The sequence below is a fragment of the Coregonus lavaretus genome (assembly GCF_964263955.1).
Source record: "Coregonus lavaretus genome assembly, chromosome: 40".
Classification (NCBI taxonomy): domain Eukaryota; kingdom Metazoa; phylum Chordata; class Actinopteri; order Salmoniformes; family Salmonidae; genus Coregonus; species Coregonus lavaretus.
Genome location: NC_140027.1, coordinates 689,827 through 711,239, shown reverse-complemented (window position 1 = coordinate 711,239; position 21,413 = coordinate 689,827). Strand labels below are relative to the sequence as shown.

At 42.3% G+C, this 21,413-nt stretch overlaps 1 protein-coding gene across 1 annotated transcript in view; it reads left to right on the top strand.

The window, feature by feature from the left end:
* The window catches only part of LOC311113665 (STE20-like serine/threonine-protein kinase), a 32,236-nt gene extending 22,895 nt beyond the window's left edge, over nt 1-9,341 (top strand). The window contains exons 13-18 of the mRNA XM_084156944.1: nt 1,932-2,061; nt 3,106-3,230; nt 3,619-3,810; nt 4,166-4,291; nt 5,898-6,011; nt 6,480-9,341. Of these exons, the coding sequence (XP_084013070.1) occupies nt 1,932-2,061; nt 3,106-3,230; nt 3,619-3,810; nt 4,166-4,291; nt 5,898-6,011; nt 6,480-6,626 (834 nt within the window). The 3' untranslated portion in view covers nt 6,627-9,341. The remainder of the gene's footprint in view (nt 1-1,931; nt 2,062-3,105; nt 3,231-3,618; nt 3,811-4,165; nt 4,292-5,897; nt 6,012-6,479) is intronic.
* Nucleotides 9,342-21,413: the final 12,072 nt, after the last annotated feature.

Genomic DNA, 21,413 nt, shown 5'->3' with positions numbered 1-21,413 from the left:
TGTTCTGAGAAATGAAGGCTATTCCATGCGAGAAATTGCCAAGAAACTGAAGATCTCGTACAATGCTGTGTACTACTCCCTTCACAGAACAGCGCAAGTGACCCCAAACTTTTGAACGGTAGTCTGCCATCAAGCTACTTCTCATAGACTTTGGCTAATGAGTTGAAACACAAATCCATATAAAATTCTTGCTGTTGTTTCTGTGTTGTTTCTGCTGTCACGATCGTGTGTTTGTTTGTGGGCTGCCTCGTGCCATAGTTCAAACAGGAAAGGCGACTGTCGCCCAGGCACAAGAGAAATGCTATCGTGAAACGGAGAAAAGAGGATATAATCACAACTCCACGTGAAGAGGTAGTTTGGTGTGGAAAACTTCTGGTGTGGCTTTCCTACTTGGACTGTCCCTTCAATGCCAGTCTACAATGCTTCTGTTGACTGCTTTCAAGATCACTGTCATTTGGCCCCTTTGGGAATTCTTGGGCTACTCTTTTTTCCAAAACGTGTCTTTTGTGTGGTTTGTTTTTGGTCAAAAATAGTTTGTATGTATTATTCTACAGTAGATAATTTAATTAAAAACATTAATCAAGTAGGCTTACAGTATCTTCCAGCGCAAGTTACAGCACAGTCTAACACTATTGATGTGTTTTCTAACAATCCACCCACCTGTGAATCATTGTGGAACACATTGCCTGTATATTACGGGGGTGTAACAGTGTGTCAGTGTAATGGTTAACTTAGCCAGCAATGTTTTATGGTTGAGTGGCTGATAATTAGTAGAGTATAATCTGTTCTGGTCTGCAATGTGTGGCCAAGGTTACTGTACTGTATATAGCCTGAGTGCCAGTCTGTTTGTGCACTATTGCCAACTCCTTTTCCCTTACGGTCATACATAATAATGAGCGTTGGCAGTAATGCACAAACAGACTGGCATTCAGGTGATATGTTATGATTTAGTAGAGTATAGGTCTAATTTGTTGTGATCTACAGGGAGTGGCCCAGGGTATGATTAAATCTTTTCAGTTGTCCTCCTGCACTCTCTTCAACGCCCCCATGCAGGATGTAAGTTGTAAGATTTCCCCCTTGGTTTGAAATGTGTCCTCTTCCTGCTCTCTCACATGCCAGTGGATTCACTCACTGACTTTGAGACAGCAGTGTTTATATTGGTGCGTTTGTGTGAGTGGAATACCTTGTGGAATACCTTGTGTGTGTTCTCCGTTCTCCTTTCCTTAACACCTGGACTGATCGGTATGTGGAGGGCTGGTCTAAAGGGAATACAGCAGTATTCTGTTTTGGGATTTGGCCTACACATTTCTATAGAGGAAACATCATCAATCCTAAACTTAGCATTTCAATCAACCTGGAATTTAGCAATGAACAACAACATTCACAGTGCACTGCCTATAAACTTATCAAGTCTGCCAGTCGACATCCGGTGCTCTACATTTTCGATGACCCAGCACATCTAGTCTATGTCCTATCGCCACATTGTTGCCAACTTCCACAGTGTGGTCCATTAACTCTAGCCATACTTATCCCCAGGTAAACTATTTTTTTGAATGGAAACCCATAGTCCAGACCCCATACAGTAGGGTTGGCCAGATTACATGCCTGTCCTGATGAGGGGGGTTACATCAACGAGATAGACCTGTCTGCCAGCCTCAATACTCAAAGGTGACTCTCTCTCGTGCTGTTGGAGTCGACTGGTGGAACTAGAGCAGTTGAGGTGAGGTGAAGACAGCCCATTCCAAATTGACGGACAGACACGTGTTGTTTGGCATCGGCAGCCTGTGTTGTTTTTTTGCCGTGCGATTACTGTTGGTTTGAATTGAAAAATGAAAAAATGCAGTGGAACTGGCTTCAAGGTCCAGAGTTGAGTTTGAGGGGTATAGAGATATTCTTTACTTATCCAACTGTCTTTCCCTCTTCTTCCTCAGGAGCAGGAGTTCCTGCAGAAACAGCAGCAGGAGCTGGACTGTGCCCTGAAGAAGATCATCCAGCAACACAAACACGAGCTGGCCACCATCGAGAGAGACTGTCTCAACCACAAACAACAGCTCCTCAGAGGTGAAGATACATCTCTCGGCGTGATACATAAACTATAGATAGGTACTCAGTCATAGCTCCTTTCAGAGGGGAGAAACCTGCCTTAACCACAAACAGAAGATGCATGGCTCTGTGTGAGATGCAAGTAGCACAGATACAAATTGCAGTAGGAATGATACACGACCTTACAAAGGTCATAGTCACTACATAGAAACAGGCTACCCTAGCCGCTATCACCAGCATACTTGAAGGAAATATGGTAAACCTTACTGTTTGTGTGTGAGATGTAAACAGCAAACACACAGTGACATAGTATATAACTTAAAACAGAAGCTCTACAGAGTTCAACCTAAGGCACCGTCAGGCCTTGACTCTAATTGAGCAATAAGGCACGAGGGGGTGTGGTATATGGCCAATATTAAGCACGACGCAACATGGAGTGCCTGGATACAGCCCTTAGCCGTGGTATATTGGCCATATACCACAAACCCCGAGATGCCTGATTGCTATTATAAACCTGTTACCAATGTAACATATATAAGTAAAAATAAATGTTTTGTCATACCCGTGGTATACGGTCTGATATTCCACGTATTTCAGCCAATCAGCATTCAGGGTTAAAACCACCCAGTTTATAATACCTATTAATGCTGAGAACCTATCATGAACTGAACTGAACAGCGGCCTACTAACTCTGCCTGATCAGATTCCAGTCATCCCACACTTCATACACATCAGCTTACAGAAATAGCTTCACGGAAATGTTCACCAGCTGGAGGCCTTTATGACTTGCTGGTATGAGCCATGTCGTTAGAAAGTGAAGGAAAATGAATGTCTGAAGCAAGTGTCTCACAAACACATTTCAAGCTAACCAGTTAGTCAAATCTAGTGTCCCATGACATGGTTTTTGAGTACCAAGATTCGTCAACATCAAATACAAAGGAATGCAGATGAATGATCTGATTACAATGGTGGGGTATTGTATCTAATAATAATATGCTGAACTTCCGTGTAATGCAGTGTTTCCTTGTACTGAGTGTGTGTTTCTGTCTTTGGTCCTTGCAGCACGGGAAGCAGCTATGTGGGAGCTGGAAGAGCGTCACCTACAGGAGAAACACCAGTTGTTTAAACAACAGCTCAAAGACCAGTACTTCATGCAGAGACACCAGCTGCTCAAGAGACATGAGAAGGTACAGTGAGGCTTCCAGATAGACAAACAACAGCTGATTCAGGATCAGATCTCATAAGCCTAATCCTGAACTGAACCACTAGGATCAAAATACCTGAACAGGTTGGGGGATAGAGTAAGGCATAATACTGAATGACTACAAGTTATGACTCATAACAGCTGATATGAAATCAGATTGGAAATATGCCTGGGTATATCTGTTTCTACATTCAACAATGATGCGTCATTGTTTTGCCAAATGTGGACTGTAACGTTGACAAGACAACTATTTGGCTAGCACTTTGGCAACTACTCTAATATCTTAAATATCTCATTTCTATGACAGCTAATGATGTGTTTCTGCCACACCCCCCCACCCTTCCTCCCTCCCTCCCTCTCTCCCTCTGTAGGAAATGGAGCAGATGCAGCGCTACAACCAGCGTCTCATCGAGGAGATGAAGAACAGGCAGACTCAGGAGAGGGCCCGCTTACCCAAGATCCAGCGCAGCGAGGCCAAGACACGAATGGCCATGTTCAAGAAGAGCCTCCGAATCACTGGGGGCCCCATCACACCCGAGCAGGAGAGGGAGAAGGTCAAACAGGTAAAAGATAGAGGATATTCATAAAATACTATTAACGGCCATTTTGTTGGTCAAAAAATACATAACTGTGAATGGAAACCTATGTATGTAGATGTTATTTTCAAAGTATAATGAGGGATTATAGACATTGTTTTCAGTGGAGAAAGAGGTAAAGTCTCTGAGCTTGTTGATCCAAGTCAAAGGGACTTTCCCAGGCACTGAAGGATTTAGTTGGATTTATAGTACTTTTGACAATGCTAGGTCAAGCTTGAGACTGCTAGTGCAAATTAAGCATGTATCAAGTTCCAACTGTAATTGGGCCTATTTTAATACTCATGTGAGTTGAGTAAGTGAGATATTTCTGTGTGTTTGACAGTTTGCAGCCCAGGAGGAGAAGAGGCAGAAGAATGAGAGGCTCCACCAGCACCAGAAACATGAGAACCAGATGAGAGACCTGCAACTGCAGTGTGACGCCAACGTCAGGGAGCTGCAGCAGTTACAGGTACACTCTCAGAAATAAAGGTGTAGATTTGTTCCTAAAGGGTTACAGCCGCTTGTCACTGGGGTGGTACCCTGTAAGGTCCTCTTTTGTACTTTTAGTTATAGGTACATAATTGTACCCAAGTTCAGACCTCAGATAGTAACTTTCTCCGCAGGTACAAAAGCATGCTTTGTGCCTTTTATATAGTGCCACCACAGTGACAAAGCCATTTGTTCCTTGTAAGTGGCAAAAATGGACCTCTACCATAGACCACTTAAAGTAGTACAACACTTCCACTCACAGGTGGCCAAAAATAACTATCTGAAAGCCACTCCCCCACTATGCCACGCCTCCAATACAATTTCCCAGTGTGCCTTGCCTTTTTGATTGAATTGTACAGTTACCATCCATGACTGTAGTTGTTAGTGACAGAAACATTGTTGTTAAGTTCATTCATTTTCAGACCTGTGGCCTTCACCAAGTGAGTTCCTAAGCATATATTATAATTTAAATGAAACTCTTTATGACAATACATTACATATCTCAGTAGGGCTTATTTTGATGACTAGTTTAACCCTAATACAGTGTCCTAAAACCCTTGGTTTACAGGCCACATCAGGCCTGCTTGCAAAATTCTGGTAACATACCCAAAATTACCAGATTCTTGGAAAAACCCTGGTTGAAGCATTTCCTGCTTATTCCCTCCCGTTTCCAGTAATCTTCCAACTGGGATTTCTAGAAAATCTTGGAAATGTACCAGAATTTTGCAACCCTACCTGCAATTCATTTTATGCTGGCTTGCAAAGTGATTTGTAATTCCTATTGGAATCCAACCAGAGTTAGGATATCCAACAGTTAGAATTTTTATTCACCTGCAACCTGCATTCATAATGACTGCCAGAGTTAGGAACATTTTGAGGAGACTACCTAAGCCATTTAAATTTGAACAACTATTTCAGTAACGGGAGAAACAAATCTAACTAACTGATTGGATTAGTTTAGAAAAATGTATGTTATTTATCTTTGTGTAGCATAAGATTAATCAATCAATGTACATGCAAAAACACAGATTTTAAAAATAATTCTTAAAAAATCAACCTGCAGTAGAGCCTGCTGGGAAATATGATGATAATAATTATGGTACAAATGTGCCTTTTTGGGGTACCACCCCAATGACAAAGCCATTAGTTCCTTTTAGGTGGCAAAAATTCATTGTACCCTATGGTGGGTATTAAGTGTATTGAGGGTACACAAAATATGTTTGTACCCTGGGAAATTAACCTTCACATTGTACCCCATTTTTGAAAGTGTGATGATTATACCTTTTATATTCATAATACAGGTTATAAAAATGTACCATTATACTCTTTATCTGCACATGTACCCTAAAAGGTACCGAACAGTACCATGTGAGCTCATTATGTGTACCTCTGAAGGTACATTTAAGCATTTTTTCATCTTGTTGTACTCCAGGGAACAATACTGTACCCTTCTTTCTAAAAGTGTACGGTATAACATATACTGTATAACACGAGCATGCATGCAGGCACACATTAACACACACACTTGGATTCATCTGTGATTCAGTACAGCGTGTAACACCCAATGTGTGCGCTGTGTGTTTCAGAATGAGAAGTGCCACCTCCTGATAGAGCATGAGACCCAGAAGCTGAAGGAGCTGGATGAGGAGCACAGCCTGGAGCTGAAGGAGTGGAGGGAGAAACTACGACCCAGGAAGAAGGTAGCCATTACACCAGTTAACCCCTGAAAGGAAATCATCTCTCTTTCTGTTGAATATTAGGCAGATAATATTTGGCACATGTTTTGTTTCTGAGGTGGAGGTACTTGTAGTTCAAACACATGGCGGTAGGTAGGGCAGGAAGTAGCCTAGCGGTTAGAGCATTGGGCCAGTAACCGAAACACCGCTATTTCGAATCTCCGAGCTGACTAGGTGAAAAATCTGTCCATGTGCCCTTGAGCAAGACACTTAACCATAATTGCTCCGCTGATAATGGCTGGGTGTGACCCCACTCTCCGAGGGTGTCTCAGGGGGAATCGAGATATGTAAAAAACACATTTCGCATTTCCATTCCACAAATGCGTATCTTGTACATGTGTGAAACAGTACAAATATAAGCAGCCACCAAATTATTATTATGTAATATCTTGCTTGTGATCCACTCACCAACCATATGTCTGTTGACCTTAGGCTCTGGAGGAAGAGTTTGCCAGGAAGCTTCAGGAGCAGGAGGTCTTCTTTAAGATGAGTGGAGAGTCAGAGTGCCTTAACCCCTCGGCCCAGAGCCGCATCTCCAAGTTCTACCCCATCCCCAGTGTCCACTCCACTGGCTTCTAGAGGTTAACCCTATCATGGCACTCCGGATGGACATAAACATATATGCACACCCACATATTGAAGGCATACACACTCCGGATGGATACACACACACACACACACAAATAGACGGGCACACACACACACACTAATAAGACTGAGCCTCTGCTGCCTTGCCCCGTCTCCGCTGATGATAATCAGGGGGACGAAGGGGGATATCTCCAAGGGGTGTGTTTGTACCCCTCTAAGGGTGTGTGTACCCATCTATCGGTTTCTGGAAGAGGATGGGACAGTACCCCTCAAGCTACAGACTGTGTTAATCATGAAGACCCTTTTAATGGTGATCTGTTATATAATTTACCCCTTTTTCATTGTATAGGGTCGTGTTCAGTCGGGCACACCGTAGCAAAAGTTTGAATCTGTGTTCTTATTGTAGAAGTAGTACCTCCCCGTTTCACTCCATTTCAAAACGTTTTCCACTGACTGAACACAACAAGTTGTATTATTACTGTCTTATAGCTTCCTCTTTTGAAATGAGTTATGAAGGAGATTCCTGACATTATGCATTTTCAAATTCGATACTTTGGCACCATGTTACTCCAATCCTTGCCTCTAAGTCACTAAAGTGTCTCAGGCAGATTTAGTATTTTAATTGCTGATTATTTTTAATTTGTGAATCTTTTTTTTTTCTTGAATAATCTAGTGCCTGAATAATTTTATTTAAATGGACTGGCTTTTCAAATGTAAGCTTCCTCTGATAAAACAATTGCTGCTCGATTTTTATTTCATTAGTTATTTGCACTAAATAAAAAGGATAAAGTAAAATGTTATACCACTGAAGTCCAGTATAATGTACTTATATATTCAATATCTATGGTGATGTTTGAGAGAGCTAATGATATGATAAGAATGTACTTTTGGTTAAAGATGAGCAGCACATTTTTTATAATGAATTTTGACATAGGCATGATATATTTTATATGCATCACACATATCTTCATAAGATATTGAATTTAGTTTCCAATGGACTAGGGAGTGACTGCCTGAAGTTGTGCATGGATTTGAATGCAAGTTCAACTTCTTATGCTATAATTATGGTATCAAATGTTATTTTTTGGAGCTTATAAACAACAGTTTGGGATTTCTATCTTGTCGGAAATGGTTCCTTTCTTCTAGCCTGGGAGTCCAAACTGAATCACTACTTTCACTGTTGTTTTACTTACGGAGTGATTCGGTTGAGATTCTCAGGCTAGTATCTTTCTTCAGGTTTCATGAGCATGCCTTTCATCTTCAGCACAACTCTTGAGATTTGTTTTGCTCTTTTTGTAATTTGGCGTAGTCGGCAAGTGCCCATTTTGTTTTAGCATATCAAGGAGGGGGTATTAAAATGGTGTTTGTTTATATCCAGACAGAGACAAGGTTTTCACTGTGGTTGCTGAAATGGCGTTGTTATATAATTCGATAGAAATCTTTGAGGACCTATAAGGAGGTCTGTTTTGTTAAACTTTCATGCCAATTTTTGGTATGTCTGTGTATTGTTTTAAAAATGGCCTCCCAGTAATAAGGTATTATTTCATTACCATATTCATCAGTTGACCTGCATGGCTTTTGGGTTTGTTTGTAAGGAAATTATGATACTGTTTTATTATCATTCATACTAGCTAATAGCCTTAATGTTTTCAACAAAATGTATGAAGATATGGTATTCATGTTGTGGCCCTCTGTGTAGTTATTTTAATCAGACTTAGTTCAAATCCCGCCCCAAGTGATCTTTATATTCGTATAGCCTACAGTATCATATTCAAATGTTTGGTTCATTACTTATTTAATCTAAAGATAATGAATGACGTTATCATGAGTTTAACAGTTTTGATAACATTTTCAGAACTACAGTTTTACCCTATTTTATCATAGATATGCATGATCTACTCTGAAGTGGTGGTAGCCTATAACCTTCAATACAGTTGAAAATAATTTGTTAAAAAGGAACTGTTGGACCTGACTGGTTTAGGCCATCATGACCTCTGATTGGTCTATTTGTCATCTCGCCCTTTTCTGATTGGCTTCAGGAACAACAATCAATCAATGCTATTATATTTTAATTGGTCTGTAATAGTGGCAAATAAAGACAAAACATCATACACAATGAAGGAGTGCTGTGCACCTTTCACAAAATGAAGATACTCTGCCAGTAGCTATTTATGTGGAAATGTATCTTTACTACAGTACAGTATTGTAGTTTCCTCAATTGTCAAAAAGATCATTTCAAATCTGAAATTTAAGCTGAATTGAAAATATAATTGAATACCAATCATATCACTATGTGTTATGTTATTAGTGTCATGATTTCATTCTGATTTTCACATTGTATCATGATTGATTTCAGAATGTTGTTTGAAATTGAACTACCATGATAAAAGCATGTGCATTTTTAAGACGAGTTTACTTTATAGTTTATAGAATGCCTATGTACTGTAGATTTGCATTGTTCTGTAAATAAACAATTTCCTGTATACAATATTGTGTACTTGTTTGTTTCTTGAGTGAGTCTATAGCAACAATGAACAATGTGAACCTTACGTTCCACTTTGAATAAATAAGTTAAAACTAAGCTTCATTTTGTATAAAGTGATACCAGTACATTCAAAGGAGATTTTGACGATGTTTTTGGTTTTGTTCGATATCAAAGTCCAATAACGATAATAGCACAATAGCTATTGAATAGAAATAGCACACCCTGTCATATTTTTCACCACATAATTGAACTATTTCCACTATCAACATGCAAGGAGGTGAATTGGAAAGAAACCCCATATCAAACACTATAGTAAAAATAGATCATAAAGACATATTTACACACAAATCAACAACACAATACATCAGTGCATGGAATACTACACTGTTCAACAGTCTATCCTATAGAAAACTATACATTTAAATCAGTAATGTCTCCAAGGCATTAGGCTCCAAACATGTATGCTCATGAGTCATGACATATTTCATCGGACTTTCATTCACCTTCAATGAGCATTTATCAATAATTTGTTTCTCAAACACCGACATTCCTCCTTCTGTGCGTCACAAGTGTGTATTCTCCTGAGGAAAAATGTGAAATCATAATGAATCCGTATTCTCTCTTTTGCATAACTAGGTCAGATAGACACAGCATGCATAGCAGGGACACTTGTATTGAGGGTACTATCATCATAGAATTACATGTAGTATCCCTAGAATGGATCCTATTGTAGCAACTTAAGTATGTTGGTAAAGAGAAAACTTGAATAGGATCTCTGTGATTAACATGACCTACCTTTCTCTCCCTTTTCCCCCATTTTCCCCTCCAGACCAGGGAGGCCTGTCCTTCCTGGGATGCGATCCAGTCCTGGTTTACCAGAATTCAGAGTGAAAGTGTCACAATGGGACTTATTTTATGACTTTGTCTCGCCTGATCACCAAAGTGGCTTAACACAATGGTTTACGAAGACCTGGCAAATAATCAAGAGCGCAACTCTAATGATTTAAAAGGTGTAATGGTTCAAAAGGTACCTCTCTCTCCTTTGTGACCTATATGTCCTATGTCCCCTTTCTGTCCTGGCCTCCCAGGGGGTCCCACAATGTTTCCATGGGCTATGGAGGATACATTATTATTATTAATTTCATATACAGTTAAAGCTGTAAGCAGCATTTGGGGTCCAAGCACAAGGGCAAAGCCCCACAATGTTCAATTGTAAAAAAATTGGACATGACAACTAGTACGGTTCTTAATTAAAATGTATAATTTGATATTCGTTAATGAATTGCATTTATACTGTATTATTCTCACCTCTGATGTATTCCACAAGGTCAGTGGCGTTACTATGGGAACCAAACACATGGCTGAATCCTGGAGCACCGGGTGGGCCAGGGGGTCCTGGGGGTCCTTGAACAACCTGTGACTTCTCCAGCTGAGAGCGGTTCTCAACCACGTCCCTCAAAAGACCATGGGCTACGGGATGGGATACAATCAAGATCAGAGATAGCATATGCATTTACATCCAATGACCAGCAAAAGTAGGACTCTTCATTCATTGTCGATGGTCGCTATCTTTACTTATTAACATGTGTGGCCCATTGGCATATAAATGGAATTACTAGAACTGGCATTCCCATTCAAGTCAATGTGCCATTCCGTTGATCCATTGTCATTGGAAACAAATAAGATTTGAAGAATTTTGTTTAAATGTTGAGTTTAAATGTGTCTAGCGCTGAAGAGTATATTGTAGCACTGCGATGACAGTATTGGATATTCAGTTTCACTTACACTTGATGTAGTCAGTCACTCGGACCGCTATATTGGAGTAGTCTGTCTCAGTCTCAGCCAGCCTTCTTCCCTCGTTGGTCCTGTGGTCGAAGACGTAGCCGTTCCCAGAGTCACCCTGCTCTCCCTTGTGTCCCTGGGGTCCAGGGGGACCTGGGTGGCCTGGGGGCCCAAACATGCCCCCTCTTAGACCATCACCTGGAGAAGAAAATACAATATGCCAGTTATACCTACTGATACCCACTGATCTGGGGCAGTTACTCAATGCCAATGACAAATGATTGCTTTGAAATGAATGGGAGTCTGTAAAATCTCCTGGCAATGTCTATTTTTCTTTTTAATAAGTAACCTTTTTATCTTGGGGCGGACATCCATAAAGTGATGTAATTAGGCTAACCTATTGTACAGACTTGAGGCGTTTCAAGTAATCTATTCACTTTTATTTCCTGGTTTAGACCTACAGGGTGGATAATGGCAAACTAACTATTTCTGTACTGCTGTAACTCTATGAATCTTTGGAAAGTACTGTAATACCATATCATTATCCACTCAGTAGAAAACCATTTATGAAACTGTTATTGATTTGACCATATTCACTCTGTATGTAGTCCTTGACCTCCTCCAGCCTGTATCCAGAGCCGCTGTAGGGGGCCAGTCCTGAAGGACCGGCGGGGCCTTGAGGGCCAGCGGGGCCTGGGACACCAGGTGGACCAGGAGGCCCCTGAGTGCCCAAGATGCCTCTGTATTCAGAATCTAGAAAGGACAGGCAGAACTGACATCAATCAAACTGTTAATAGGAATAAATATGCAGACTGTCCAGTAAGTCACTCTGGCTGTAGACCTATGATAGATGATTGGAATGTAATGTGTGGCCAAAACCGTGTACTTTAGCTCTTGCGGAAAAAACATGTGCTAAACGCTAATGTTAGTATAAAGTCCGTAGTCAGAGCTAGGGTTGAAAAATTCCAGGAACTTTCAATAGATCCTGACACCCCGGTTGGAGGATTTCGGATTTCCTGTTATTCCCTTCTGATTCCGGAAATCCTCCAGCTGGGATTTCGGAAAGAACTGGGAATCTATTGAAAGTTCCCTGAATTTTACAACTCTAGTCAGAGCTCTTACTTTGCAGAAGATAAGAGATGTCACCATAAGACCCAGGTAGGCCTGGTGGGCCGGGAGGTCCAGGGGGTCCGAGCACGCCCACCATACCCTGCTCTGATGACAGACGGATGCAACAACCAATCACAACCCTGCATTCTGATCACGTGACTATTTCAAATGAATTGAACTACTAGCCAAGACCCACCTGTAGGCCCTGGCCCACCATTTGGGATACACTTGCATACACTATGGTTAAAGAAGCGAATGGTGTGTGTATGAATCTAAATGTGAATCTGACATGGCTGTGTAACAGTGATTCCTTACCATTCATTAGAGTGAGGACTCGTCCAGCCACCTCATGGGTGTTAAAGCCATAGCCACCTCTCCATGGGATCCCTGGGATGCCAGGAGGTCCAGCAGGGCCAGGAGGACCGATGACGTAACGCCGCACTTCCTCCCCTGAGAGAGGTACGGATCAGGCAAGGGCACTTCACTGACCATTGACTGTCTCTTGACACAATGTTATCTCTTTATTCCATCCCGATTTTCAAAATTTGCACTCAAACATCTGACTTACTCTGTAGAAGGCTGATGATGTCTTCTAGCGATATACCGCCTCCGCCTGGTGCACCAGGCGGGCCTGGAGGTCCAGGCACCCCACTAGCAATACCTCCACCTGAAATGTCAACAGAAGTATTAGACCCAGGTAAACATTCAATATGATATACTTCATATAAGTAATGCTTTGGATAAGAAGTTGGATTGTCTGGACTCACTCTGGATGTATGCGATGACGCGACTAACAAGGTCGTCCACTGACTCCACTGATCCACCACCAGGGGGCCCCCGTGCGCCAGGAGGACCCGGAGGACCCGACATGTACTCCCTGACACCATCGCCTTCATGAAGGACAACACAATACACAAGTTACTGCATTGCTAAACAGTAGCATAGAAAAGGTTTCAGATCATTAGGCCCCATTTTAGTTTTGGTTTTGTTCGCCATATTGTCCCATGGAGGTAATGTATGCTATCAAATATTGTAACGGTCTTTGGATGGACATAGTTTAGCCCCACTCCTTTAAATTGGAGGTAATGAAGAAAAAGCAGAGTAGATCATCTCACTCACTCTTGAGGTATTCTGTGATGTATTGACGGACATCCGGTGTTCCAGCCACAGACCCATGTGGCCCATCGCGGCCGGGGGCCCCGGGAGGTCCAGGTGGGCCTGGTGCTCCAGGGGAACTCCTGGATGATCCACCACTGGAGTAGCCAGGGATTCCTGGAGCACCTGGAACGCCAGCCTCACCTAATACAGATATAAGTAGGCTTAATTTACACAAATGATCCATATCTAGTGATAAACATTGTTAAAGTGATGCTCCAGAGCTTTTGTATAATTTCAGCCAGTAGTTTTGAAAGTAGTGCTCACGAGCCAAAACTGGTCCCCGTTTTTACTAATTTTGCAATTCGTATGATATGTTACGAATTCATAAGTGCTTAAGATCCCGGATTGCATCTTTAAAGGGGTGTAAGGCTGTACCTTTGGGACCCTGCTGCCCCTCAGGGCCCTCTAGACCTTGGGGCCCTGGAGGTCCACTGTCCCCTTCTGGTCCTGGACCTCCAGGTCGTCCCTGGGGTCCAGGGAAACCTGGGGAGAAAACAACACAGTGAACAACACAAAGGATCAAGTAAATTCAGAAGTAAATGTTGGTTGTAACCTAAGCAACAGGTGTAGGCTTACATGTTTAACCATGCTTCTGATAAATATTTGATCCACTCACCGACACCGGGATCTCCGGGAACTCCTGGTAAACCGGGCTGACCTGGGTCACCTGAAACATAGATTTTAGGTTTGTCACTAAGTCTGCCATGTACAGTTGAAGTCGAAAGTTTACATACACCTTAGCCAAATACATTTAAACTCAGTTTTTCACAATTCCTGACATTTAATCCTAGTAAAAATTCCATGTCTTAGGTCAGTTAGGATCACCACTTTATTTTAAGAACGTGAAATGTCAGAATAATAGTAGAGTGATTTATTTCAGCTTTTATTTCTTTCATCACATTCCCAGTGGGTCAGACGTTTACATACACTCAATTAGTATTTGGTAGCATTGCCTTTCAATTGTTTAACTTGGGTCAAACGTTTCGGGTAGCCTTCCACAAGCTTCCCACAATAAGTTGGGTGAATTTTGGCCCATTCCTCCTGACAGAGCTGGTGTAACTGAGTCAGGTTTGTAGGCCTCCTTGCTCGCACATGCTTTTTCAGTTCTGCCCACACATTTTCTATAGGATTGAGGTCAGAGCTTTGTGATGGCCACTCCAATACCTTGACTTTGTTTTCCTTAAGCCATTTTGCCACAGCTTTGGAAGTATGCTTGGGGTCATTGTCAATTTGGAAGACCCATTTGCGACCAAGCTTTAACTTCCTGACTGATGTCTTGAGATGTTGCTTCAATATATCCACATACATTTCCTTCCTCATGATGCCATCTATTTTGTGCACCAGTCCCTCCTGCAGCAAAGCACCCCCACAGCATGATGCTGCCACCCCCGTGCTTCACGGTTGTGATGGTGTTCTTCGGCTTGCAAGCCACCCCCTTTTCCTCCAAACATAACGATGGTCATTATGGCCAAACAGTTCTATTTCATCAGACCAAAGGACATTTCTCCAAAAAGTACGATCTTTGTCCCCATGTGCAGTTGCAAACCGTAGTCTGGCTTTTTTATGGCGGTTTTGGAGCAGTGGCTTCTTCCTTGCTGAGCGGCCTTTCAGGTTATGTCGATATAGGACTCGTTTTACTGTGGATATAGATACTTTTGTACCTGTTTCTTCCAGCATCTTCACAAGGTCCTTTGCTGTTGTTCTGGGATTGATTTGCAGTTTTCGCACCAAAGTACGTTCATCTCTAGGAGACAGAACGCGTCTCCGTCCTGAGCGGTATGACAGCTGTGTGGTCCCATGGTGTTTATACTTGCGTACTATTGTTTGTACAGATGAACGTGGTACTTTCAGGCGTTTGGAAATTGCTCCCAAGGATGAACCAGACTTGTGGAGGTCTACAATTTATTTTCTGAGGGCTTGGCTGATTTCATTTGATATTCCCATGATGTCAAGCAAGGAGGCACTGAGTTGGAAGGTAGGCCTTGAAATACATCCACAGGTACACCTCCTATTGACTTAAATTATGTCAATTAGCCAGAAGCTCTAAAGCCATGACATCATTTTCTGGAATTTTCCAAGCTGTTTAAAGGCACAGTCAACTTAGTGTATGTAAACTTCTTACCCACTTGACTTGTGATACAGTGAATTATAAGTGAAATAATCTGTCTGTAAACAATTGTTGGAAAAATTACTTATGTCATGCACAAAGTAGATGTCCTAACCGACTTGCCAAAACTATAGTTTGTTAACAAGACATTTGTGGAGTGGTTGACAAAACGTGTATGTAAACTTCCGACTTCAACTGTAAATAGTATGTGACTAAAGCCTGTTCATAGCCTACTATGATATCAATCCAGCCCTTTGACATGGACATGCCTTTCCAATTGCTTACCTTGGTAACCCTGGGGTCCTGGTTTGCATTAGGAAACAATAAAAATGATTTACAAGATGAGTGCACATAACTTCTGTTTAGACCAAATTGACTATGATAAAAACACTAATGGTATAGACAGTGAGTTGGACCCCTCTGTACCTGGTGATCCCGGAAGACCAGTTGGGCCAGCAGGTCCTGGTGGCCCAGCGAAGAAGGTTCCTGAAAAACAACACAGCATTACATTACAACATTACATTGCGTTACATTACGTGACCTTCCATATCATACCACATCATATACTGATCAACAGCTTCAATCTTGACATCTTTGACAGAAGAGTCATTGTGATTGTGTTGAGTGATCAGATGCTTACAGTATGGAGAGTGTAGTGTCTTTTTGGTAAGGGCCACCTACCTGAGTTGGGCACGAAGCTACCTGGCTCTCCCTTCTCTCCTTGGGGGCCGGGTACGCCAACACCTGCGAGAGGAATGGGTCAGGATTTTGCAACAGATGATGCAAACCCGTTCTTACAATAGCTTAATTATTTTACAATGCCATTTCAATATAACATTGTACATTTTTCTCAGGTAGAAATGTTATGGCTTACCTGGTACACCTGGCTCTCCTCGAGGACCTTCAGGACCTGGGAGACCCTTACCTGAGAAAGAACAAAGTATGAATTTGCTTTTCAAAAAGGACAGAATCCATAAGAAAAGGGGATCAGAACAAAAGTAAATCAAAAAGGTATCCGTTCAAAAATACACTGAAGTCCTAAAGTGCATGGAGAATGAACCACATGGCTTACCTAGAGGACCCTGGGCACCTGGTTCTCCTGGGGGCCCTGGAGGGCCAGGAAGACCAGCCACAGGTGAACGTTCTGTTGTAAGGGGTAAGGTAAGTTTAGAGGTAATAAGAAAGTGATATGCTATAATGAATCTAAAACAAGAAGATATGTTCACAAGTCAGGTAGTTACAAGCAGTCTGGAAGAATGCATTGATATGAGCCAAACATACTCACTCTCGCTGGTTTCCACAGTCTGTACAGTAATACCAGGCTTTCCCTCATCTCCCTTCTCTCCTTCCTCTCCCTTTTCTCCCTTGGGACCTATAGAGACAAAGACAATGAACAATCAAAGGGAAAGTACGTACAGTATGTGGTCCCTGATGTCTCATTAGATATCTGAGAAATAGGTCTTACCAGGCGTTCCAGGAAGACCAGCAGGGCCAACAGGACCTGAGGAGACACAACAGAAGCAATGAGCACGCATCTTACCTTACTTCAATGGAAAGTCTATGAGGAACTTCATAAAGATCTCCAACATCTAGATATGGTCAAGACGATACAGTGTTTACTCAAACTGTATAACAATGTGTTAGAACATTTTAGAATTTAGAGCTTCAGTACCAACCTGAGAGTCCAGGGGATCCGGCAGCACCAGGTGGTCCGGGGCTGCCTGGAGGTCCGGGCATGGCTACCGAACTGGAACCAGCTGGAATTCAAACAGGAGAGATTGACCAATGACCATCCATTATTAAAGAACATATGATGCTGTCCTAATGTGGACACTGAACTATGAAGTAATCTCAAGAAATATATCCACCAATGTAACAATGTCTCTAATTCGCCTTGCCGTTTTCTCTGACTTACCTGCATTGATGACTCTACCAGGTTCTCCGGCTTCGCCTAGAAGATAATATGATGATAGATTGAATGAAAGCATAATCCTGTTTGACTAAAGACAGAGGAAGTATGTAATAGGTACGTTACCTTTAGCTCCAGACTGACCAGGATTACCTGGTATACCTGTGGTGGGTGGAGGGGGAGGGTTATAAAAAGGTTAATATTTGAGATACCATGCATCTAAAATGCAATCAAGGAATGCTTTTGTATCAAAGAGTCATACCTGGTGGACCTTGAAGCCCGGGAATGCCTACAGCGGAAACAAGTGGAAAATGTATGTTATTGAAATTTAAATATTGAATACTAAATATTGATGGATGGATGGACGAATGGATGGATTGATTGATATATTGATACATTTATTTATTGATTGTACCTGGGAGGCCTGTATCTCCTGGAGGTCCTGCTGGTCCTCTGGGACCTGGCAGCCCATCTGATCCCTTGTCACCTGGAATGATAAAGGTATCAACTATCCTATAAAAATCTAAAAGTTGTTATATGGACAACACTATTTTTATACCAAGCGATAGCATTGTGGTTTCTATCTACAAAATGATGTTGTTGTTCTTACCTCTAGAGCCTTTTTCCCCATCAGCCCCGGGAGCTCCTGTTGAATAACACCCACACTTACAGAATATAATAATTTCACTATTACGGTGTCTATATTAGGACAGCCTGAGATTATTCTAGCAGCACAATGTTTTCTTCACCTGCAGGTCCTTTGGATCCCTTTGCTCCCTCTGGTCCTGGAAGTCCTCTTTGACCTGGGTCACCTACAGGGATGGAGAGGGTACATAACCACTATTAAATGTGCTTACACACCAGTTTACGTACACTACCGTTCAAAAGTTTGGGGTCACTTAGAAATGTCCTTGTCTTCGAAAGAAAGCAGGTTTTTTGTCCATTAAAATAACATCAAATTGATCAGAAATACGGTGTACACATTGTTAATGTTGTAAATGGCTATTGTAGCTTGAAACGGCTGATTTTTTAATGGAATATCTACATAGGTGTACAGAGGCCCATTATCAGCAACCATCAGTCCTGTGTTCCAATGGCACGTTGGAACACGTCATTTTATAAGGCTAATTGATCATTAGAAAACCCTTTTGCAATGATGTTAGCACAGCTGAAAACTGTTGTGCTGATTAAAGAAGCAATAAAACTGGCCTTCTTGAGACTGGTTGAGTATCTGGAGCATCAGCAATTGTGCGTTCGATTACAGGCTCAAAATGGCCAGAAACAAATATCTTTCTTCTGAAACTCGTCAGTCTATTCTTGTTCTGAGAAATGAAGGCTATTCCATGCGAGAAATTGCCAAGAAACTGAAGATCTCGTACAACGCTGTGTACTACTCCCTTCACGGAACAGCGCAAACTGGCTCTAGCCAGAATAGAAAGAGGAGTGGGAGGCCCCGGTGCACAACTGAGCAAGAGGACAAATACATTAGAGTGTCTAGTTTGAGAAACAGATGCCTCCAGGTCCTCAACTGGCAGCTTTATTAATAGTACCCGCAAAACCCCAGTCTCAACGTCAACAGTGAAGAGGCGACTCCGGGATGCTGACCTTCTAGGCAGAGTTGCAAAGAAAAAGCCATATCTCAGACTGGCCAATAAAAAGAAAAGATTAAGATGGGCAGTCTGAGCTATGGCTTTTATTGCTTCTTTAATCAGCACAACAGTTTTCAGCTGTGCTAACATAATTACAAAAGGGTTTTCTAATGATCAATTAGCCTTTTAAAATGATCAGCTTGGATGAGCAAACACAACGTGCCATTGGAACACAGGACTGATGGTTGCTGATAATGGGCCTCTGTTCGCCTATGTAGATATTCCATAAAAAATCAGCCATTTCCAGCTACAATAGCCATTTACAACATTAACAATGTCTACACTGTATTTCTGATCAATTTGATGTTATTTTAATGGACAAAATAAATTATTTTCTTTCAAAAACAAGGACATTTCTAAGTGAGCCCAAACTTTTGAACGGTAGCGTATATAGTGCACATTTCTCTCAATGATTATCCTAGACAAGGGGGAGAGAACAAATAGAGGGGAGACACAAAGTTTTGACAGATACACACCTGATAGTCCGCGGGGTCCTTTCTCTCCTGTCTCACCCTTATTTCCTGGAGGTCCAGCTGGTCCCTGCTCGCCTGGACGAGGAGAGAAACAATAGGCTTACTGATATGATCTTTGTTTAATGCTGCAATATGTAATTTTTTGGCCGACCCGACCAAATTCACATAGAAGTTATAGACATGTCATTCTCATTTAAAGTAAGTCTAAGAAGTACGCTATTTCTATCTTTCCATTCTTACATTTCTTAAATTACTTTCGGTTTATCAAACAGCTATTGAAAATATACAGTATTTCACAGCGGTTTAGATGGTACAATGATTCTCTACACAATTGCTTGTTTTGTCACAAACTGAAATTAGGCAAACTATTCAAATTATTGCAACCAGGAAATGGCAAAGCGATTTCTGCATATTGCACCTTTAAAGCTAGAATCCTCCATTGAAACAATAACAAAGCCACCTCCCCGCTCCTCTTCCACTAAAAAAGTAAGGGATGGGGGCTGGAGAAATGTAACCACTCTCAAATTCATAGACAGCACTATGGATGTGTAACAGTATTGCTTCCGTCCCTCTCCTCGTCCCAGCCTGGGCTTGAATCAGGGACCCTCTGCACACATCAACAACAGTCAACCTCAAAGCATCGTTACCTATCGCTCCACAAAAGCCACAGTCCTTGCAGAGCAAGGGAAACAACTACTTCAAGGTCTCAGAGCGAGTGATGTCACCAATTGAAATGCTACTAGCGCACACTGCTAACTAGCTAGCCATTTCACACCGGTTACAGATGCATACCATCCATGGTATCAAATGTATAGTTTTAACCATGTGTTGACGCGATACAGTGTTTGTTTACATTTACGTTCTTTTAAAAATGTTAGTAAAGCAAGCTTATATTTTGGGTTCTGATGGGGTATGACAGTTGAACTAAACTCATGAGAAATTAATAAGGTTGTCCTGCCGTCGCAACCTTCGCTCTAGCTCTCCTGCTACCCTCTCCTCTTCCATCCTATCATCTCTTCCCTCTGCTAAATCCTTCTCCCTCCGATCTCCTGATTCTGCCTCCTCAACCCTCCTCTCCTCCCTTTCTGCATCTTTTAACTCTCTATGTCCCCTATCCTCCCGGCCGGCTCGGTCCTCCCCTCCTGCTCCGTGGCTTGATGACTCATTGCGAGCTCACAGAAGAGGGCTCCGGGCAGCCGAGCGGAAATTGAGGAAAACTAGACTCCCTGCGGACCTGTCATCTTTTCACTCCCTCCTCTCTACATTCTCTTCCTCTGTTTCCACTGTTAAAGCCACTTTCTACCACTCTAAATTTCAAGCCTCTGCCTCTAACCCTAGGAAGCTCTTTGCCACCTTCTCCTCCCTGCTGAATCCTCCTCCTCCTCCCCCTCCCTCCTCCCTCTCTGTGGATGACTTCGTCAACCATCTTGAAAAGAAGGTTGATGACATCCGATCTTCATTTATTAAGTCAAATGACACCGCTGGTCCTGCTCACACTGCCCTACCCTATGCTTTGACTTCTTTCTCCCCTCTCTCTCCAGATGAAATCTTGCGACTTGTGACGGCTGGCCGTCCAACAACCTGCCCGCTTGAGCCTATCCCCTCCTCTCTTCTCCAGACCATTTCCGGAGACCTTCTCACTTACCTCACCTCGCTCATCAACTCATCCTTGACCGCTGTCCCTTCCGTCTTCAAGAGAGTGAGAGTTGCACCCCTCCTCAAAAAACCTACACTCGATCCCTCCGATGTCAACAACTACAGACCAGTATCCCTTCTTTCTTTTCTCTCCAAAACTCTTGAGCGTGCCGTCTCTAGCCAACTCTCCTGCTATCTCTCTCAGAATGACCTTCTTGATCCAAACCAATCAGGTTTCAAGACTGGTCATTCAACTGAGACTGCTCTTCTCTGTGTCACGGAGGCACTCCGCACTGCTAAAGCTAACTCTCTCTCCTCTGCTCTTATCCTTCTAGACCTATCTGCTGCCTTTGATACTGTGAACCATCAGATCCTCCTCTCCACCCTCTCCGAGTTGGGCATCTCCGGCGCTGCTCACTCTTGGATTGCGTCCTACCTGACAGGTCGCTCCTACCAGGTGGCGTGGCGAG